A 24047-nucleotide genomic window follows, 5' to 3' on the forward strand; every position below is an offset into this window, starting at 1 on the left:
CTAAGGCCTCAAACCGTTGTAGATTAGTCTCAAGTGTACTCAGACAGGGAATGCGTGTTATGCAAAATCAATTACTGTAAAAGTGGAAATTTTCGCGCTTTTGAAATTTCCACGCTTTTCACGCAACTAGAAACTAGCGCAAAAATAAAAGCACGCGAATATTTTTGCCTGCCATATGTTCCAGTAGTTGAGGTCTTGATTCTGTGGAATTTAAAACATGCAAAACTCTTCTTACCCCGCTGAGCGCGAAAAATTAGTCGCGTGAAAATTTCCACTTTTACAGTAGTCCTCATTGGGTTAATTTTCCTTTTGGGCCAATGTTAGTGAGTTACTGTTGTTTATAATTTCATAAATGAGAGTAATTTTTGCACATACCTTAATATCTCTCCAGATAATTAAGAGTTCTTATTGTCACACTTATTCAGTGGAATGCGAAATTTCAAAAATGTTTGTATCACAGAATATTCTACACTGGCAGTATACGAATAATTTATGAGTTGTGAGTGCATAGGGCACGAATATCGCACGAGGCGCGAGATGAGCCACTGGTCTATTCAACAAGGCGCGTAGCGCCGCGTTGAATAGACCAGTGGCGAATCTCGCGCCGAGTGCGGTATTACGTGCCCCAATGCACGAACAAAATCATAAATTATTCGTTTTATACAACACCTTGTCCACAATCACAATACAAAATTAGTGACCGCCAACTCAGGAAGGCCCAAAAATAAATGTAACAATTAGGCAGAGAATTGTAAACCACCCTGTGTACTGCTTTCAAACACTCGTCATGATTCGACCACACAGTCACAGGAATCACGAACTCCGCAGGGTCTATACCCATTCTACGCTAACGTTAGATCAAGTTAGGCCTGGCTGTAGGTCGATCTGAGATGTCGGTAGATCTAGTAGTAGGTCTAGACCTTGTCTATTTCCAAAAATGATTTTGTATAAAAACACAGAAAAATAATCAAATTACGGTTTCTCAACTTGAAATGAAGTCTTGATGTTGGGTTCACTGTGGTCCACGTAGCAGATCAGAGTCAAAAGTAAAAACACAGCAGTACCGCTAGGTGTATACAGGCCGCGATACATGCAACTAGCTAGGTAAAGTAACTGCGCGTACACGTTAACGTTGCAGTACTCCGCCGCGCCTGGTCTGTGAGACTTACCGGCAGCGCAGCGCAGCCGGCCAGCACGTACAATGTAGTTTGCTGGCGCTTTGCTACGGGTGTGAGCCACAGAACTCTGTGAGCGGCCATGCATTAGTAGCCCCCCGCGAAGCCGTGCTATAGTACCTTCGAGCCGTGCTATAGGCCCATGCCAGGGGCCTATTGTATGGCTGTCACTCTCAATGAGTTTGATAGGTATTTTCTATTGAATGTCATGTGACATGTTCTTGGCCAATCACAATTCGACATCATTCTGAGGTGTTGTATAATAAATACTGTTGCACGTAGAGAGATGTTTAAAGGCAATGATTAAGCCATCAATAAACCAATGTGATTAGGTCATGACGTTGTTTATTCGAGCCGTTTCAGCCTGAGTGGATTAACACCTTTAGTCATGGGTCTGCTGCTAATCTCGGGATTTTGAGTTGATCTGTTCAATCCACAACCAATGTGGCTCTAATATTTATACAAACAGCAACACTTTACTCAGAAGTAACAATGGGATGTGTTTGAGGTTTAAAATGATCTCATTCAGAAGTACTATTCACAAGCATAATAACATATTTTTAAAAATTATGAAAAAATCTCATTATTATTATTTTAGTAATTATGGTAAAAAAAAAAAGCCACGATGTGGCTGAATTGGCAATGCGATCATTATCACGATTGCAAAAATTTAGCGGCCACGATGGCAGTGTGTAATCGTACATCTGAAGAACATAAGAAGGGTGTTACACAACACCGTAGCCTGTAGTATACGTCGTATGACATTACCCAACGGTATGGTGGAGTGCATCATTTACCACATTATGTGCAAATGTGTATGAGACAGCAACTGAGACACAGAAACAGTGTGTGCATATAAATGCTGTTGAAGTTTGCAAATTGTTGATTCTGAACTTCGCGTATCAATCATATAAAGCAATTCAATGGATACTTTTACCGTTAAGGCACGTACTGCTCCTATTCATTGGATAAGCCGCATGTTTCAGGAATGGGACTTGCAAGACAAGTTTGTAGCTGGTTGACCTCATGATTGAGAACCACAGCGCCTGAATTAGCAGTTAGTATCAATAAATGAGTTATGAATAATGCATAAATAAGAATATAAACTAGTGATTGCTCACCTTAGGGTAGCTTGTTGTAAATCTCACAAATGGCAGTCACCTCATGAAATTTGCAAGAAATAAAACCTCTGCAAAATATGTGATGTATTCAGCCGTGATCATTAGCATTTGATAGAATGTGTTATGCTTATGTATAGAACCTCAACCTTATTGGAACATAGTGACCAGAATAAGCTGTTTAAAATCCAGACCCTACCTGCATGTCATTGCAAGTGGAGATTGGTACATCACACTGAAAAAAGAAAAAAATTAGTGTCAGCCTTCATTTCACAGCCTCTTATGTTTAAATAAGATCACTCTCCGTGATGATTTTTTGTTTTATATGTCTGTTTGTATATAATAACCATTCAAATATATGTCAAGATATCTGCACATATATTGTCAGTCATTGGCGTGGATTAACCTTTAGAGCTCAGCCAATGTCTTCCTGAATGTGACTTTTTTTTTTCTTTTTCTTTCTCATTACCTCTGCCAAAGAAGGAGTTTAAGTGATCATCGGCATTGGTTTGCCTGTTTGCAAAATAACTCAAAAATTTGTGGATGGATTTGATTGAAACTTGCAGGAAAAGTCAGTAATGACACAAAGAACATATTAATTTTTGGTAGTGAACTGGGGATTTTTAATGTAGTTTTGAAGGATTTTTGATCTTTTGGCATATAAGGGCAATGAACTTTGGAGTTCAAGCTGCGCTTATTTGAGGTTTGCTCTCGCGCACTAAAGCGTGCTGTGCTCTACTCAAGGTGCCGTGCAGCATGCAGGAAGCTGTGTGACGTAAACAAAAGGCTTCTAATATATTGGAAAAATTTAGCTGCTTTTCAGCATGGATATTTTGGTTGAAATGAGCTGTTTGGCGGAGGTCTGCACTCTCCGAGTGCTTTTCGAGTTGCGTCAGTGACAGTACATTTTGTAAATGGCAGGTGTGGCAATAATATCAATGTTGCCAAGATTTGATATTAGCGATGACCAGTCAATTTTTTGTTTTGTCTTCCTGTCAAAGGTGAAAATTGCTGTCCACAGTGTCGGGGTCAACTTTGGTGACCTATTAATGGTGATCGGCCAGTATCAAGAGAAGCCGCCCCTCCCTTTCTCCCCTGGGTCCGAGTGCTCGGGCGTGGTCATGGAAGTTGGCGAGGGAGTTGAGACGGTTGCCAAGGTGAATTCCTCACTTTTGTTTAATACAAACAAACCTTTTGTTTCAAACCCTGAAAAATATTTAGTCTGAAATCTTGCAGTTTCATTTTTTTTTTGAGAAGTTAACTTCAAATGACAAATTATTGATACAAACAGCTAAAAGCTTCAAATGGCTGATTTTATCCATCATCTTTTGTAAAGTCTTGTTTCATAGTTCGATGATTAACTATTTTTTTTTTAATTCATTGGTAGATTGAGTGAGATGTAATATTAGTAATGGAATCGAATTGAAGCCAATGCATCTCTGCTATTTGAAAAAAAAAATTGTAGAATTGATATACATTTTTTTTTTTGCTCATTTCTTTATGATTATGCAGAGATTGAATTATTTACCTGTCTAATCTCTCTAATGTGAGATATGCAGTGAAATTCAGAGATACCTATTCAATGAAAAAATGATAATTTATGTAGAAAAAAGTTCCAGGACTTGATTGGTTAAATGTTGTAGAGGAATCTGAATGGTATAGGCCTACACCAGAATACATTGAAATAGTATATCACATGGAAGGTCTACCTAGGTACACACATGCAAATCATATATTAGACACAACCAACACTGCTGTCTTAACCTGAACATTATAAAAGTCACAAACACACATACACACACACACAAATAAAACAACAAGAACAACATGCAGAACAAATATTATGACATAATCTTTCTGAGCAGCAGTGAACCATTTGATGAGTATAACTTGGAAATCTCCTGCGCATTGACCCCTAAATTAGCTATCATTTGCTTATGCACAATATAGTTTTAAAAAAAAAACCCACACAACAACAACTAGAAAAGTATTTGAGTTTGATGGTCCAATCCACCATGCCAGTACTCACTAATGCAGGACAGGAGGGTGTTCACAATGGTCCTCGCAGTGTTGCTGTCAAAAATGTAGTACAGTAAGGAATGATCCATCGTTCGAGTGTCGCTTCAGACGGTGACAAGAATTGTTCCAGTTGCAGAAATGATTGCTACTTATCCTGTCCGGTGCAGAATTAAAGGAAATACAATCAACAACCTTTGATCATGAAGACAAACATGCACAAAGACACAGACATGCAGAGAGTCCTTCAGGCAGAAAATGAACTCCAGTACATGTCAAGTGTCACATAGAGAGATGCTACCATAACGTTGTCATTAATGATCCTGAAGTGCATCAAAATCCAGATCTTCATCAAGATATGACCCCAAAGTTTGAAATATGTTAAGGACGATTTATGGAAATGCTATGCAGAGTTTGCATTCAGATAAATTGTATGAAAAACAGAAAAAACGAGCAGAACTTGCAAAATACTCTTCTACTGCACTTCAAGGGAAATATGAATCAGTTCTTCATAGCGTGGTTTGAATCACAGGGGACTAGTTCCAGTGAGGGTATTCCTGAGAAATTGCAAGCTGCGATTACTCAGATCAAATGTCGTTTTCAGTGTCAGCTTGCTCCAGGAGTAGCCATCCAGGAAAGTTGTAATGAGATTTTTTTTTTTCTGTATGCTGTGGCATTCACCAAAACTCCCCCAAACACCCTCAAACTCCCTCAAAAAGTACTCTTCCAAGGGTGTTCACTGATAATTTCTGTAGATGACAGCTGGTATTAACAGACTTGTCTGCGTGGGGGATTGCTAATTTGTGGGGGGACCTGAACTCAGCTGAGAAACCTTCATGATTTTCATTTTTACACACCGGGATTGTGCAAAATAAGATTGAAGGAAAAAAAAAAAAGATATACTCTGGGCACTTTCATAGAAAAAGTGAGATGAAAGGACAAGTTCAACCTTGATCGTACCAGACCTGTGAATCAGATCTGTTTGATCATGTCACGTGCCTGAAGGACTCGCGGGGAAATATGCATTGAAGATTGAAGGGATGTCTGGGGGTACGTTGTAAAAAGGGTGTGTAATGCTCCTCCGAGTGAGGGGAGAATAAACAACTCTGTAGTTTGTCTCCACCCTTCCTGAGTGTGGCCCAGCAGGGCTTTCAGGGCAAAGAACTTTCACGCATGGCTACGTACATATCTCAATATCTGACACTGCTCATGATTAGACTGAATGCTCCATGATCTGGGGAGATGAGATGCTAAACCCATTCCCTACCAGGCTCCAAAATCCCTGCATACGTTGTACAGGGCTGTCTGGGGTCCCACAGTCCATGGGTTGAAGTCATTCATTTCTCGTCAGTAGCTGTGAAAGGAATTTGGGCCCTGCCAAGATTGAGCAAAATTTTTAAAACACAATTATTCTTTTTCTTTAAAATGAAATCATTATCCTTGAATTTCCTTTTTTATGCCTCCGCCACGAAGTGGTGCCGGAGGCATTATGTTTTCGGGTTGTCCGTCCGTCCGTCCTTCCGTCCGTCCGACCGTCCGTCCGTCCTTCCGTCCGTCCGTAATGAATTTTGTGGACAAGGTAACTATCAAAACCTGTTGAGGTATCCTAATGAAACTTGGCATGTATGTGTATTAGGGGGTGAAGTTGTGCCTATCAACTTTTGGGTGCACATGCTCAAGGTCAAAGGTCAAAAGGTCAAGGTCAAATACATAAAATTTCACTATTTCCTTCATATCTACTGAATGCCTGAAGATATTTTCTTGAAACTTAGTGTATACATGTATTACCCAATTAAGATTCTCTGGTGAAAGTTTGGGTCATGAGGTCAAAGGTCAAAGGTCAAAAGGTCAGGGTCAAATACATCAAATTTCACTATTTCCACCATATCTATTGAATGCCTAAAGATATTTTCTTGAAACTTAGTGTATACATGTATTACCCAATTGATATTCTCTGGTAAAGTTTGGGTCATGAGGTCAAAGGTCAAAGGTCAAAAGGTAAGGGTCAAATACATAAAATTTCACTATTTCCACCATATCTATTGAACGTCTGAAGATATTTTCTTGAAACTTAGTGTATACATGTATTACCCAATTAAGATTCTCTGGTGAAAGTTTGGGTCATGAGGTCAAAGGTCAAAGGTCAAAAGGTCAAGTAAAAATATTAAAACTTCTTTTTTTTTCTCCGTACCTTGGAAAATTGTTCAAGGTATCTTCATGGAACATAGTATATACATGTACTGACTGGAAGTGATTATCTAGAGAATGAAGAGTTCATCGGGTCAAAGGTCAGGGGTCAAAGGTCAAGTGCAACACTTCAAAATTTTACTATTTCCCTCATATTTATGCAATGCCAGCAGGGTTTTTTTTTTTTTTTTTACACTTGGTGTATGCATGTGTAACCTAATAGACATTCTCTGGAAATTTTTTTTTCTTCTTTTTTTGCCTCAAAGGTCAAAAGGTCAAAGATCAAGTGAAAGTGCTGAATTAACTTTTTCCTCCATATCTCGGAAGTGGCTAAAGTTATCTTGAAACTTAGTACATATTATTCATGTTCTACCTGAAAGTGATTATCTTTTGAATTTTAGGGTCAAGGGCCAGATGAAAATGGTAACAATTTACTATTCAATTCAGAAATTGCACGTTTTCTCCACACCTGTACCTTGAAAATTACTCAATGCCTAAATGTATGAATGGGGCAAAGTCAAGTTAAAGTCCTTAAATCCCTAGATACATGCTCTCCTATTCATCCAATTAAACCTAGGTCAAGGAAGGTGAACATTCAACACATTTGTGACAAACTTGTCATTTCAATATTTTGCCAATTTTGTGAAAATGTAATCACACATTGTCCACATGTACTATCTAGACCTATTGGGAAAATCATGCATTATAGCGGAGGCATACCAGTCGCCAGAGCGACATTTCTAGTTTTTTAAATATCACAGAGCCCTTACTTTAAGTATATAACAAATAAAATTGCCGAATGCATATTTTATTCATTTTGTTTGTAGTTTGTTTGTAGTTTGTCTATTTGTGAGTATATACTCACACCAATTTGCATAGATGACTCTGAGCATCTTAGCTCTCATCAGCACGTTCTAGGAGATAAATTTTCAGAGTGTGGTCTCACTTAGATCTTGTTTTACACCAGTACCACCAGTTGTGTGAAAATTTTGAACACCTTGTCAATGTACTATGTATATGTAACACTCCTCTCCTGAAGACTAATATAGAAGACCAATATCCTTTCTGTGAGATACTGTAAAAGTGGTTATTTTCATGTGAGTAATTTTTTTTGTGTGTGTGTGCTAAAAAGCATTATGGGTTTTCAACAAGATTGAATGTGCATTTGTCAGTAAAGGGGAAAAAAATTTTCATTTCTCCCTAGGGTGACCGTGTGGTGGCAATGTCATCAAAGGCTGGATGTATGGCAGAGGAACTCATCACCAGTGAAGCAGTAAGTATTATATACCTCATTTCTAGAATCCTCTCATCTGATTGGTTAAAAGGAGAGTCATGAAAATAACTGTGCCCTATTTTTGAGTTACTGTGACCGGGGCCCGGGCACAGTTAGTAAATAGGTTTAAGAGACAGTCGGGACCCCGTACACGTAGATCGCTCATATATACGCACCAATGATACGACCGCCGCGCTGTCGATCAGCATTGATTACGAGTGCTGTAAAAGCGACTAGAATCTATATTTTCGGTATATAAAACAAATAATGACTGCTTGATATTCGTGTACAGTTAAAATTATGTAGGCCCTCGGTGATGTGAAAACCATAACCATGCCCTCAGCTTCGCTTCGGGCATAGTTACGGTTTTCACATCACCTTGGGCCCATAATTTTAACTGTGCCCCTCATAGTAGTCATTATTTGTATACTGTAAATTAAGAGACAGTGACAAGGTCAGGTAATTTTTCACATTGGCCAATCTCTGTGAAATCATTGGTCCATTAATTCGTGGAAGAAAAATTTATCTTGTTGGTATCATTAAAAGCATGCATGTGGTATTATTTTCCTTTTTTTTTGGGGGGGGGAGTGCAAAAATTTCCTCACAGCAAAGTAATGTATATTTACTGGCACACAGAATGACTTATTTCTGAAAATATGTTATTTCTCATTTTACTGAGTGCAATGAGAGCATGGGACAGACTGCAACATGGAAATGCAGTGGATGTTCTATGGTTTTCCCTATACCCTGCAAAAAGGTCTCACTACACCATGAATTTGATAGCTGTGATGTCATTTTGAAAATAACATGCTTTTTTTTATGTGAGGGAATTTCCACGAATCTCTCTCTCTTTTGGGATGCCATTGTTTTTGGCTTGTAGTTCCAGATGACATGAAACGGAAACCAATCAGTTAGCATGTTGTCACTTCTGTTGGCCCCCCCCCCCCAAAAAAAAAAAAGGTGCTTGCAGAGCTAATCGGGTTTACGCAGAGCTGTCAAAGTCTTCACGTTTAGTTGGCACTAGAAACTCTCGCGACTTTGTTTGACATTATCAGATCCCGGCAGTCAGCGATGGTTCGCCATGTCAAACACAGTACTTTGTAATCGTTATTGACGCCGACATCGTGCACTCTTACGAAATTTTGCAGCATGCCCGCCCCTTGTTCCTGTTCTGAAAGTTGAGTGATCGTTTCTGTGTTGGAAGAGGGGTAAGGTCTCCTCTGCAGGTCTGTGAATCATCCTTGTGCGTGCTTTTGGCACATGAAGAATATAACAACAGTTTGATTTGCCGCAAATATCTTTTGATCAATATCTATCACGCAGTCACTTAATCAATATTTAGATGCACATATGGTGTTAAATGGCCCATGTCTTTAGTGTTGGAACACCACTACCATGATAGCAAAGCTGTCATTTTTAAACATTGACAATTAGAGTGAAGGCTGATGCCATAGGAGATATGTACCTCAAGGTTTAGACCATGAAATAATTTCTCAGCAATTCTCTCGTTCTGGATTTTCCACCGTGAGATGAAGTGTATGTGTGCATCGCTGCGGTCACTCATTTCCTACAAAATTTTGAGGATTGCTATCAAGAAATTGCTTCGTCATCAAAACCATTGAAAGCATCAAAACAGTGAAAGTTAGTGCACACAAATCCAATTTAATCAACAATGGAAAATCAAGTGAACAAATTGTGTGTTCAGTTTCTCAGCTGTATGTGCTTTGCTGCAAATATGAGACATACATTTCTCACTCAGCTGCCATTTCTGTATTAAATGGATGAAGAGGATATACATGTAAGCTGCAAGAAGAGTCAGATCATCATGTTTCCCTGTCGTGAATTTCTGGGGGGAATTTCATCCTTCTTAGCCATTATCTGATTAAACCTTTCACTTTCTTTTTCTCTCTCCTCCTCTTTCTCAATCTGCCAGGAAGTCTGGCGCATACCAAGTTCGCTGAGTTTTCCCGAGGCAGCATCCATTCCTTGTAACTACGGGACGGCGTGGCTAGCTCTGACCAGAAAGGCGGCCCTTCAGGCTGGGTAAGGCAGGAATGAGGTGGTGGCTGACTCATGCCAATGATCTGTCCTTCATGCAGCAAATTGCCAACATCTATTACATTAAAAGTGTGTGCACTACCCATTGATTATGATAGACAATACATGTAGTTTATAGATTGGTGAGTGTGACTTTCTAAACAATTTAGCAAGCCATGTTTTCCACCATTCTTTTGTGCACAAATGAGTAATGTTGAATTGTTCTCTTTATTACCATGGTGCTTAGACTAATAGAATGAAATATTGTATATTATTAGAATCTTTGGGTCTCTCATCACACAACAGATAAAGCACTGAATTGTTTGTTTTTTTTTTTCATTCTGCAATTAAACGATTAGAGACAGAATTGGAACTATTTTGGGTGCAAAGCAGTGACAAATATGTGAAACTGCATCTATTTTTATCCAACAATGCACATTTTCAAATTTTCACACCACTTGTATGAATGGCATTTTCAATGAAAGAATAGGATTTGCTTTGAAGCCATTGTATTGTAACCAACCCTGCAGTCACATTACTACTTGCGATGCAGGCAAGTCCTGCGCTGTGGGAATTTCTCCTCAAAAACCATAATGTGAACGCTCACTTGGACTTGGGCTCATATGTGAGTACTGCTGTAACCTGTGTTGGAAACTGAGCATTATACAGTTTCCTTGGTGAAGAAAACTCATAAATAGGGTGATAACTCCCTCCAACCCTTCCAGTTTATAAAGACCTTGGCTTAATCTGTCATGGGCTCTGCCAGGAAAACCCTCAGAGGCGCCCTGCTTATGTCCCGTGTGTGAGGAGCAACGGTCGACCAGCCAAACGATTACTGTTCACATGGGAGCACGGGACACAAACAAAGGCTTTGCCAAGGACAGATTCCTCTTTGGTATCCTCCTTTTATCCCTTCTGTCTATCATTGCATTTGATCTGATGTCTTTCCCATCTGTGGAGAAGGAACTTCTTTTATCTGTTTCTTTTTTTTCCCCCGTAATCCGTTTGACAGGAAGTAATTTATTATGCCCACTCTTACCACGATGACAGTTTGATTTAGGATCGGCCGCCCCATTTGTTACGTTGCACGCAAGCTCTATGCAGCTGTTGATGTGAGACTGTTCCAAACATGAGCTTAGCCCCCTCTTCCCTCTCCCCCTCCCCCCCCCCCCCCCATCCTCTCAGAAAAATTAGTCATAATTATGTAGCCTCTCGGATTTTGGCTCCTCAAACAAGCACTTGAGATGTATTTCTACTGAAATGATTTTGGACCATCCTTCCGCCCTGTCCCACCTCACCCATTACTCTCGAAGCTTCCTTCATTACCTCGGATGGATGTCAGCCAAGACAGCTCATCTTCAGGGTCATTGAAACAAATTACGACATATGCATGCACTTTTTTTTTACAAATTGAAAACAGACAAGATTGATTTTTGGGGGGAATTTGATAAAAGAATTGACAAATTACCATTTTGTGAAGCATTGATTTCCTTCTTCAAGACTTTCACTGTCTCAGTAAATAAATTCAGTTCAATTCAGTTCAATCCAATTCTCTTTTCTACTGGATATTATAACATTTTAGTACAGTGTGAGCTAAGGGTGATTACTGGGAGAGAGTTCGAGACTGACACACAGGGGCATTAACCATTCCTTTTGCCAACTTGAGTTCATAAAGGTTAGAATGAGGGAGGGGTGGAGAGTGAGTAGAGTGCAGTTACATGGGGAGACGAGAGTTGTATGTAGGCATAGGGATTCGGAGGTTTAAAGGGGAAGAGGGGAGGAATTTAGTGATATGAATTGGGAGGGTAAAGGAATAGATAAGGGTAGATATAAAGGGTAGATTTTATCAGTGGGGATTGAAAGGGAGAGAAGGTTGGAATTTAGCAACAGGGGTGGGGCAGGAAAAGGGAGGAGAGAGATAATTAGAGAGAGGGGGAAATGTAGAAGATCAATTAACCCGTTGAGGACAGACTGATTTTGCTATATCACACACTTCCCATAGACACCTGCCCGAGTATACATGGGACTCGTCCTCAGTGGGTTAAAGGAGGGTCATAGGGTCATAAGAGAGGATGATATAGTGACATGGAGAAGAAAGTTAACTAAGAGTGATTAAAGGGAAGGAAGGTTTTAATTATTCTGGCATAGTAAATTTGCTTTATATTATCAGTTATATGCTCTATCTAGTCATTATTCCATTTTGGCCTAATGTCAAAAAGGCTCTGGTGAAAAAAAAATGACATCAGTGTTATTGACCCCCTTATGTAAAGTTCAGGTTTACTAGTGTTTTGTATGTTTTTGTTTCCTCAAACATTATTAACTCTTGACTCTAGGAGATTTTGAGGCCTCCACAAAAGTAGAAAAGTAATCTGATTAATGTTCACTTTAGAATATGTACAATTGTTAATGTTCACTTTAAAATATGTCCAATTATTAGACCTGTGCTTATTTGCCTTCATGTCAACGAAAAGCTAGAACCTTAATGTCACTGTAAATAAATTAAGGGTCTGCATGTGTGTTTGTGTGTGTGTGTGTGTGTGTGTGTGTGTGTGTTCTGGGTGATCAAACAGAAAATTAGTTGTTACCATTTGAAACTGGTCAAGATTGATTTTCAAATGAAGTATAATTTTCCCTCTCATATGATAAGTTTCAATATTGAACAATGATCCTTCCTGTCCCAAAGTTGTTAACATCCACCACACCCTATGGCGCATAATGAATAAATGTCACCAGCACTCAGTTGTAGGGACAAGAAGATGTCACCATTTCCAGCTGTAGAAATATGCAATTGTTTTGAGCTTTTCATCTTTATAAATGGTGATTTTCATTTTCTTTTCTTTTTAATAATTTTTGTAGTCTTACTCATTTAAGAAGGAGATGAATTTAGAAACTAATGTCTATCAAAAAATCATTTTGATGTGAGTTTGAACTTGAGCCAACTGCCGTGTGAAAAGTGCAGTGTTCAAATTAAGTATTAAAAAACAGAAATCACTGGCTATAGCACTATGATACCTCGCAGTACCCATGTTTTTACTCCTCTTCAGTGGAAGTTTGACAAAATGAATTTCCTTTTCCCAGCAAGAAGTAGTGACTCATTCATTACTTTGTTGTGAATCATTTATCTTTTTTTATTTGTTTATTACTATTATTTTTCTGTTTTAAATTTGCTGTGCGTGCTCTTCCATCATTCGCATGTTTCCTTCTCCCATGAGGAGAAAGTGATCTAGAATTCAGGAATTGTGAATTTGTGGTGTTTTAGGATTGCAGCTGGTAAAAGCTGTAACTTGACCCCTGGGGAGTCGTGTCAAAAATCGTGTGTACTCGTCGCTGTCTGAGACGAAATAAAGTTCCCTCCAAGACTGTGACTAATCATGCATGATTTGCTCCAGTTTACACCAATTTACTCTAATTTGCTCAATTAAATATCCTCCTTGTAGCACAGTAATAGTTACTTTCAGACGGGAGCCCTTAACCTCGAGGTTAGAGCTTGTAGTTAGGGACCGTGAAGACGCACTCGTAGTTAGCAAACCTCGAGGTTTGCGCAATGTTTCGAGCCACGAGAAATCTTATGGTTAGCGCTCTAACCATGAGCCGCGGGGGGTCCCCACTCGTAGTTAAGCACCGTGTGGACACAAAAAACAACGAACTCGAAGTTAAGAGTGACCTCGCCGTGAACTCCAGCCCCCACAATTTCCCTCTGCTTCCGGGTCAACCTCCCACACGTAAATACACCACAAATACACTACACGTGCGTGCGAGGTGAAAAACCTATGACGCACATCACAACAACATCATCTTTTCTTCCCATGCGCTTGATCTCTGAAACTGAACACGTCGAACTCGCTACTGTATTCTATTTTCTTCTCCGACGCTAAAAAATTGTTTTCGACGAATATCTTCATAAAGGCATAAAATCATCAGTGCAGTGCTATCTCTGCATACCATGACAGAGGGAGCTGGTGCTGCCGGTGGGAAAAAGAGTACCGGTAAGCGAGTCCGACAGGGTTGGACTAAAGAAGAAATAGATGCCTTGATAGCAGTGTGGGCTGAAACTTCCGGTTTTGTGGTTTTAACATCGAGTGGGACCCACTCGTAGTTATGGGGGGCAGAAGCTTAACCTCGAGGTTAAGATTCGTCGTGTGGACACACGTCGTAGTTAGGGGGCAAGAGCTAAACCTCGAGGTTAGGGCCTGCCGTCTAAACATAACTAATGATGTTGATGTCAAAGGGGCTTTACCACAAGCATTATTTCTTTGATTGCCAGTTATTTAAAGAACTAATGTGAAGTCATGTCTGGGCAGAGATTTCCCAATTTGTTCAACAAACCTTCTTCAGAGGCACATGTCATTGTGCACAAGACTGTCTTAGATGAGATTGCATTGGATAACATCCAATGACTTCCTTCATATTCCTTTGTTATCTGTTAATCAAGGGAAAAGAAAGCAAAAACCAAAGTGTGCAAGAAGCAGGTGCAAAGTGAATATAGGCCTAAAGAGGTAGTAGTGCAAGCAGACATAAGAGTGCTGCCAATTTGCACATTCCATTCAGAGAGCTCATTCTTCATATTAGAGACACACTTTGCCTTCTGCAGGTCGCTGCTGTGCTAAGTATGATATCAACACTGGTCTGCAACATCTATAATATGATAGAAGCAGTTTCACTATTTTTTTTTTCTATGGACTACAGAGGTCATTCGAATTAATGATGAGTCATTATTCTAACAGATTGACAAATTACCACATATCTATGTAAATAATCACCAAATTAATCAGTATCTTAGAAGTAGCCATGATTACAAATCAGTGTGCTAATCCAACACACTACTAGTTAGAGAATCTGAGAAAAAGAAAATGCAGTTTTCATTCATTTGTGTGTTTTTTATTGTTGTTTGTTTGTTTGTTGTTGTTTTTTTGAATGTGCCACTTTCATTGAATGAAGGATGATATCTCTGGAGCCATTTTTTTTTTTGGCAAAAAACCCCCCTGTTTTCGTGGAAAAAGCTGATTTTCCAAAATTGTATACTACACATGTCTATTGCAGGATAAGTGAAAATACTGTCTCCCCCCCCCCCCAAAAAAAAAAAAGAATAAATAAATGGGTCTTTCAGTCGTCATAATACAGTAATGCTGTTTAAAGATTGCCTTCCCTGTGCACATATACTTGTACAGAGTGTATGTAGCTCAATCACAACAGGAGCCACTGAAGTGACATTCACTAGACTTGGGACTGATTCTCTGTTCTTGTGGGAGCTGAGAATTTTTCTCAAAATGTCCATTCCATCTGACCTAGGAGCTCACCACTTTGTTGCATTTTGTTTCTGTATTCTTTGCCTCTTTGGTCCACAGTGAGAGTTTGCTGGTGACGGCTGCTGCAGGGGGTGTGGGACTGGCTGCTGTGGAGCTGGGCACAAATGCTCTTGGTGCAAAGGTAGATATTTAATTCTCTCCTTCTCTTCTTCTTCTTTTTCCTTCTTTTCTTCTACTGTTTCTCCTTTTCTTCTTCTTCCTTTCCTCTCTCCTCTTCCTCCCTCCTCTTCCTCCTTTCTATTCCTCCTCATTTCACTTATTCTTCCTTCTTTTCTACTTCTTCTCTTCTTTCTCCCAATCCTTTTCTTTTTCTTCCTCCAACTCCTTTTTTTCTATCTCTTTCTCCTCCTCCTCTTCTGCCTCCATTGCCTTCTTCTTCATCCACGTGGGGTTTAAGACTGCATAAATTATACATCTGTCAAACACAAGAACCTCCACTTTTGGTTCTATCCCTTGGAGAGAGTTCTGGCGTATCAGTGCAATTACATGTACCCCTGGAGGACAATTATCCCCCCTGCTAAATACTGGTTAGTGATAAGGTTAGAGTAAAGAATAGGGTTAGGGTAAGGTTTAGGGTTATGAGTTTGGGGTAGGGTTAGGATTAGGTTAAGGATTAGGGTTAGGGTTAGGGTTGGGGGAAGGGTCTGGGGTAATTGCCCAGGGGGTAATTGCTCTAGACTGGAGTCCTGGAGGGTAGGCTAAGAGACTACAACAACCTGGATGATTTCGCTGTGAATTGATTTGGATGCCTTTTGTTTGTAGGCGAGCATGCCACTGACTTATCCAGCTCATTAAAGGACAAGTTCACCTTCATAGACATGTGGGTTGAGTGAATGCAGCAACATTAGTAGAACACATCAGTGAGAGTTTGAGCAAAATCGGACAATCCGTTAAAAAGTTATGAATTTTTGAAGTTTCTGCTCAGTCATGGCTGGATGAAAAGACTACTATAGCTTGTGATGTCACATGAGTACAACGATATAAAGAAAGAATAAAGAAAATTCAACATATTTCCATTTTTCTCGCATAACAAAAGAACACTCGACTTCTCTCTTTCAGAAGGCACAGGGAATAATATTACCCTTAACATATGTCAGTAGCAAGTCAAAGAAATGTGCACTTTATTCAAAAAGTAAAGTTTTGTGAAATTCTCTTTTTATTTTCCTTATATAGTTGTATGCATGTGACATCATACACTGTAGTAGTCTTCTCTTCCAGCAGTGACTGTGCGGATACTTAAAATATTCATAAGTTTTGAAAGGACTGTCCAATTTTCCTCAAACTTTCACTGATGTATTCTACTGATATTGCTGCATTCTCTCAATCCTTATGTATATGAAGGTGGACTTGTCCTTTAAGTACCATAAAATATGAAAGCAACTCATTGCCATCCTGCATTAGCAAAGCGTTACGAACATTACTGCTCATGAATTTATGGCATAGACCCGATGTGACCGTTTTAAGAGTTTACGGGGGTAAGGCAGGAAGAAGATAAAGGGGAGATTCCATTCTGTAGCAGCCCAATGTAATGAAAGTGATCTCTCAGCACGGAAGCATATAAAGATTTTTGATTTATGACTGTATGACATTAATTGAATTGACAACAGATCAGAAATTTTGTTATGCCTTTTTAGTCTATTTGAGGATTTGTTGCCTACCCCTGACTATTATTCATCCATATGTAACTGTTAAATAATAATCTCTGGCAAAATGTTTTCAGTGAGACATTTACTAATGCACCACTGGTGTTTGGGTACTTCTATTTGACATCTCTTTTTTTTTTACATGTTTCGTGCTCCTTTCAGCAAGGAAGGGAGATTCATTACCACAAAAGTTTTGCAGATTGGAAGCATTTCAGAATGATTTTGACTCAGTTGACATTTATGTGTTCCCCACAAGGCCTCTCCTAGTTTCAGGATTCCTCTGTAACTTGATTCGTATGTCAGATAGAAATGAAGGAAATCTTGCACATACATGTATTCTCCCACATCAATTATAGGATTCCATCCAAAGGGAATGGACATTAACCCTTTGCTCCCAAGACATTACAATTTTCAGAATTTGGTACATTTCCATCTTGCTTCCCTTCAAAGGAACTATTTGGAACCGAACAGTGAACCCAAAGTTGTGACTGATTCAGATCTGATCTAGTCGGGAAGAATACATAGGCATTCAAGATGTATTCTAGGATGTGGCAAGGTGGACACTAGATATCGTTTCCCAATGACTTTATAGTGAAACGGTTCCTATGTGTAACTTCTGAGGACTATTAAATTCAAATTCAAATTCAAATCAAATTTTATTTCTAATATCACATCTTTTCTTTCAATATAATTTCAAGGGAAACAAACAGTGTATTACAACAATATATAAACATACGTATATAAAACTGTTTTTCAAAATAATACAGCAATGTATAAACATACGTATATAAAACTGTTTGTTCAAAATAATACAACAATGTATAAACATACGTATATAAAACTGTTTGTTCAAAATAATACAGCAATGTATAAACATACGTATATAAAACTGTTTGTTCAAAATAATACAGCAATGTATAAACATACGTATATAAAACTGTTTGTTCAAAATAATACAGCAATGTATAAACATACGTATATAAAACTGTTTGTTCAAAATAATACAGCAATGTATAAACATACGTATATAAAACTGTTTGTTCAAAATAATACAACAATGTATAAACATACGTATATAAAACTGTTTGTTCAAAATAATACAACAATGTATAAACATACGTATATAAAACTGTTTGTTCAAAATAATACAACAATGTATAAACATACGTATATAAAACTGTTTGTTCAAAATAATACAACAATGTATAAACATACGTATATAAAACTGTTTGTCCAAAATAATTGTATTATTTGAAAAGAGAGGCCCACACAAAAGACAAGCTTGTAGAGATGTGGGCCACTTGATCCCAAAATTGTCCCTAAAATCAGTTGACTTGAACTTAGGATTGATTTTATAGCTTGGTGAAACGGCCCCAAGGTTCCTGTCCACAATGAGTTTTTAAAAAAAAAAAATGGATGACAGGGTGGCTTTACTTACATCATGTGGTGGTTAGGAACACCTGTTTGAGTTATGATATGAATAAGACATTGCGCATACAAGACGAATAGGAGTCATCATCATCATCATTCAGTGGCGACAGCAATCTGAAACCTGTGTAATCCGCATCTGAAATCATTGAGTGATTTCCTCCCTCCCCCCTTCTCCCCCCTTCTCCCCCCCCCCCCCCCCCCACCAAAAAAAAAAAATGGCAACATGTTATATACCGTTTAATTCAGTATCATGAAAATAATTGTCAAAGAGAGAAAATTATGTTCTCAATTTGTATTTTTGATTGCATACTTAGATATTTGTGAAGTGTTTTGTGAATACATGGGCAGTAGTCTCAACTTAATGAGAGTAATAACCAATCAGATTTTGCTGTGGATTTGGTAATATTTGAATAAACACTGTCTGTGAATGTCATGGAATATTTCATCTTTTAATCATGTACTGTGATTAGTGTGTAAAATTTGCTTCCACCGACCCCCATTGCAGTCAAGTAGAGAGTACTTTATCCTTAGGCTAGTTAGATAGCAAGATCCATTGAAATGAATTCTATTTTTAGAGCTGCTTTTTTTTTAGGTCAGGCTGCTTTTGAATCAGGTACTAACATCTAAGCATGCTTCCATGAAAATTGGGTTTCCATGACAACGGCAAATCTTGTTCCAGGTTTTATGTTTGAAACTTCACTGACTTACCTATTAGCACTTGATACCTCACATGCAGTGAAGGAGTTGACTTTCACAGGTTTCCTTGATAGCTCTTCATCTCAAAAGTAGGACAATTTCAATAATACCAGCATACTAGGAATGAGACTCACGTGAAGTGGCACATTTGAATTAATGTGTTCTTAGTGTGTTCCAATTATCAATGAATGTTCCTGGCTGAAGTATTCTGTCCCAAATTGTACATCTCTTTTACTTCTTTTGAAAATTCAAATTCTGTAATGCAATTTTGTTATTATATCCATTAGATGCTGCAAGGGATTAGACAACATCTGTGGGAGTATTAGAAAGCCTGCTTTAATAGGGTGGGAATCATCAATTTGAATAGATTAGTGAGTTAATATTAAGTCAATTTCATGATGTATTGATAGGCATCCATGATCTTCACCCTAACCAACAAGTATTTTGCACCTGTTTTATACAATTGGATTTTTTTTTAGCCTAAATCCATTAGAATATATGCTGCATGCATTAGTTATTGCTAGGTTGGGCAATCTTAAGGGTTGTCATAGGGTAACTTCGGTTGTGGAAATATGCATCAGATTTGAATGCTGTGTGAGAGTTGGTTCAGTCATTTTGGAAGACCTGTGCCCCAAGAAGCTAGAGCCAGTATGACTAATACCCTGTGCCGTACATCGTGTTGTGGATAAAACACAGGTGATTGGAGCAGCTGGGGGACAGGAGAAGTGTGACCTCGTTCGATCCAAGGGGGCGGTAGACTGCATCGACTACACGTCGGAGAGTATCAGGGATCGGACCAAGGAGCTGACAGGCGGGGACGGGGCTAATGTTATCCTGGATGTGGTCGGTGGAGACGTTTGGAAGCAGTGCCTCCGCAGGTACAATGTATACAGTGCATACCATATCTGTCACTGGAATACACTTTGGTGGAAAGAAATTTTGATAGTCTTTTTCAAAGGCTCTCTTGCTTTTACAAGTAATTACAAGAGACAGGGACATCAATCAGGGGGGGGGGGGGGGGGGGGGGGGGGATTAAAATGTTTGGGGCAAACATTTCATTTGCCCACCCTCCCCCCCCCCCCCCCTCCCCCCCCCCCCCCAAAAAAAAAAAAATAAATAAATAAATAAAATAAAATAAATAAATAAATTAATGAATAAAATAAAAAATAAATAAAAATGAATAAATAAAATCAAATAAATAAAATAAAATGAAAAATAAAAAATAAATAGATGAAAAATAAAAAAGCCTGAGCCTAAGATGTGGACACTTTTCTTCTTTTTTTTTCTGCGAAGTATCCAAACATTTCCCCGAAAGGGTGCACCAGAGTGCTTAATTTCAGGTCTTAACCCATTGACGACGGACTGATTTTGCTGCAACACGCATTTCCCATAGACCTCTGCCCAACTATACTCGGGACTCCTCCTCAACAGGTTAAAGTGTTTTCTTGTGTGGAAGGGGAATACCCCCTCAGATCCTCCCCCCCCCCCCCCCACTTTGTGGCTCCGCTCCCTTGCACATATCTTCCATGGTTTGTCCCCCGATCATGAAAACAGATCGATGCCCCTGGCAAGAGGAACAAGCAGAGAGTCATCATCAGTCAGGCCGCCAGCATTATCCATAGATTGGCAGCTTTCTCAGCTTTCTTTTGAATCTCTCTTGTTTGTGAAGAGAGATGGCAAAGTACATAGAGATGAGATATAGCTTCATTTAAAAAAAAAACAACAACAACATTAACTGGAATTGTCTTCTATGTCTCATTTGTTAAACTTTGATAATCATGTAATTCAGCACACGTCAAATAACCTTCAATGCAGTAACGTAGATTCAATCATATGCAAGCAGAATTCATCAAATTTCCTTGTTAAACAGCAGTGATAATAATGATGATTATATGGTATCATTTATGAGGTGTAGCCTGATACCTGGGTGTAGAAGGACATCATGGATAAAATATCTCATCTAGGGATATAGGTATCAAGCATGTTGTAAGTGGGGATCTCCTGTTTTAAAGACTAAGAGACTTGTCCTCTAATAACAATGATGATTTTTATGATACTACTGCGGCTACGACAACTACTGCTGCTACAACTTCTACAACTACTACTACTACTACTACTACTACTAGTACTGCAACTACTACTGCTACAACTACTTCTACCACTACTACTACTACAACTACTTCTACTATTATTATTATTATTATTATTATTATTACTACTACTACTACTACACCTATAACTGCTGCTACTTCTACTACTATCACCATCATCACCACTACTACTACTTCTACTTCTACTACTGCAACTACTTTTACTACTACTCCTGCTGCTTTCAGTTCTAGTAATGGTGAGATTATTAGTAATTACTGTTTCTTATTATGTACTTTTACTGCAAGGTTTACTGCAAACTGGTCAGAGTTCAGTTACAACAACACAAAATAAATGTACATCGTCATCATGAAGAAAACAGTTTAGTTTTGAGTTTCTTTTGGAAAGTTTCTTCTGTATCACATAAACAGATTTGCTATGGTAGAGTGCTCCAGAAAAAGGATCCAGCATATGAGAATATATGAGAATGTACATTGGACTGCCTTGGTGTTGTTTTGTTGCTCTGTTCCCATAATGCTCCCATGTTATATATAATGAGTTTTCTCTTTTCTTTCTCTCTAATCTCTCTAACAGCATAGCATGGGAGGGCCGTGCCGTCATCATCGGATTCGCCAGTGGCGAGATCCCTAAGGTTCCCGCCAACATCATCATGCTGAAGAGCATGAGCGCCACGGGGCTGTACTGGGGGCGCTACGGCCTCATGGACCACCCTGTCTTCAAGAAGTCTGTCACCGACTGCTTTGAGCTCTACGAACAAGGCAAGATCAGGCCACACATCTGCAAAACATTCCCCCTAGAACAGGTGAGGATGAATGCATTTCAATATGATTGATTGATTGATTGATTGATTGATTGATTGATTGATTGATTGATTGATTGATTGATTGATTGATTGATTGATTGATTGATGGATGGATGGATGGATGGATGGATGGATGGATGGATGGATGGATGGAGGGAGGGATGGATTGACTGATTGACTGACCGACTGACTGATTGAGTGATTGATTGATGGATGGATGGATGGATTGACTGATTGACTGATTGATTGATTGATTGATTGATTGATTGATTGGTTGATTGATTGATTGATTGATTGATTGATTGATTGATCGATCGATTGATATTCTGCAGTGAAAAATCTTAGTACATTGGATATTACAACAAATATAAATAAACTATATTACAAGTACACCAAAAGACATTGCACAAACTGCTACTGAAACTGAAACATGTTGACATACAATATCACATTCTGCAAAATAGAGCTAAGATGTTATATTCTAAGACCCTGAAGCAGCACTTAGACAGGTTGATCATATTGGGTGTTATCAATTCGAAAATCTGATTGTAATTTTTGGGGCGACTTACTGCAGTATGTCCCCTGAAAATTTACAATCAGATTTTCGTATTGATAACGCCCAATATGATTAAATTTTTTTAATGCTACTTCAGGGTCTTAAAATATAACATTTTAGCTCTATTTTGCAGAAATCCCCATTCGATTTGGTTAAGCGGTCACAGAGAAATGTGGATTGTTGTAAAGCATGTCATGAATCGGATTCTTCCGAGTTTAGCATTTCGTTGATCTTGTGTGTGAATAATAGATAGAACTTGGACAGAAGAGATTCCCGACATCCTCTACAAAATTCCGTATTTCTCTTTGACCACTGAAGCAAATCGAGTGGGGTTTTCTGTAAGATGTGGGCAGTGAGTTATAGTTTCATACTCTGAATTTGTATTTAGATTGATTTACCATTTTTAAAGATATCATCGCGGAGGACACCGTTGTAATTTTTGGGGGACATACTGTACAATACGAGTGTTCCCTCTGAGAAATGTATGCTTCTGTAGCTTTCTTGAATTCAATGTTCTGATGAGATTAAAACACTGATTTTTACCCCCTCCTCTTTTTTTCTGCAGGTTAATGAGGCATTCCTTTACATGAAGAATAGGAAATCTACTGGCAAAGTCGTCATCACTGTCCAATAAGAGGAAACTTCTTAGATTAACATAGAAAGAAAAAGAGAAAGAGAGAGAGAGATCGGAAACAAGAAGTCAAAAAAATGAAGTGACATTCTAATATAGGAATTTGTTGTTTAAATCAAGTCAATTCATTTGTAATTGTGTTGATGGATGGCAGGTGTAAGAACAATTTAATGATTTAACAATGAATTCAATAATGGACAGCCCTTATTATAATGCTAGTTGAAAGACATTTATATGAATGTAATGGCATGACTCAAAGAGCAGTGGTATGCTTGTACCAAAATTTTATTGTTGATTATCTACTTTAATTTAGAGTTTGCTGTCAGAATTATATGTCTTTATATATCATACGTGGAGACAATGATATTTTAATATTGTAAGAAGTTAGAAATTCACTGCAAATAATATGTAGATAGTTTCAGTGCCGTAGGTAGTTACAGGGTCCCGAATTCTATTATACTGAAATTATGAATCTTTTATTATTGCAAACCTCATAAGAAATTCTTTAACCTGTTGAACACAAGTCTTGAGTATACTTGGGCAGGTGTCTATGGGAAATGCGTATTGTAGCAAAATCGGCCCGTCCTCAGCGGGTTATTAATAATTCTTCAATGTGACATGGCTTTGGAACAGATCAAAATGCTCTGAAGCAATTTGGCGGCAGTCATCTGAACTGTCTTATATGTAATATTAGCGTAAGAATCATATTTCGAGGTAATCGCGTTTCAAGTTTACACATATTCCAATCATGATTGCTACACTTTGATGTCGGGCATTTCCAATTATTTTTGTAATACGCCAGACTTTAATTCTTACTTCAACGTGTGATGCTTTCATCAAATTGTGTTGTTTGGAAATATGCAAAAAATCGCAAGAGAGGTACATGTATGTTTTTTCAGTCTGCAAAGACTATTGTCATTTAACATTTTGTGTCTCTCCAATATGACAGTTTTGTTGACTGCGTGCACAGTACTTACGTGCACCGAAACGTTGTATATCACTAATATTACATGCAAAGTCTATGTGCCCTATACAACGGTTTGGTTGACCGTGCGCACTGTGTTTGC

At 38.5% G+C, this 24047-nt stretch overlaps 1 protein-coding gene across 1 annotated transcript in view; it reads left to right on the plus strand.

The window, feature by feature from the left end:
- LOC139710433 (quinone oxidoreductase-like protein 2 homolog) overlaps positions 1-23414 on the plus strand; it is a 68509-nt gene extending 45095 nt beyond the window's left edge. Inside the window, exons 3-9 of the mRNA XM_071622348.1 lie at positions 3295-3450; positions 7701-7769; positions 9703-9812; positions 15152-15233; positions 19579-19760; positions 21565-21793; positions 22915-23414. Of these exons, the coding sequence (XP_071478449.1) occupies positions 3295-3450; positions 7701-7769; positions 9703-9812; positions 15152-15233; positions 19579-19760; positions 21565-21793; positions 22915-22983 (897 nt within the window). The 3' untranslated portion in view covers positions 22984-23414. The remainder of the gene's footprint in view (positions 1-3294; positions 3451-7700; positions 7770-9702; positions 9813-15151; positions 15234-19578; positions 19761-21564; positions 21794-22914) is intronic.
- The last annotated feature ends 633 nt before the right edge of the window (positions 23415-24047 follow it).

Source organism: Diadema antillarum, unplaced genomic scaffold, assembly GCF_040938485.1.
Source record: "Diadema antillarum isolate AM-2024a unplaced genomic scaffold, OU_Dant_1.0 seq00001533_RagTag, whole genome shotgun sequence".
Lineage (NCBI taxonomy): Eukaryota > Metazoa > Echinodermata > Echinoidea > Diadematoida > Diadematidae > Diadema > Diadema antillarum.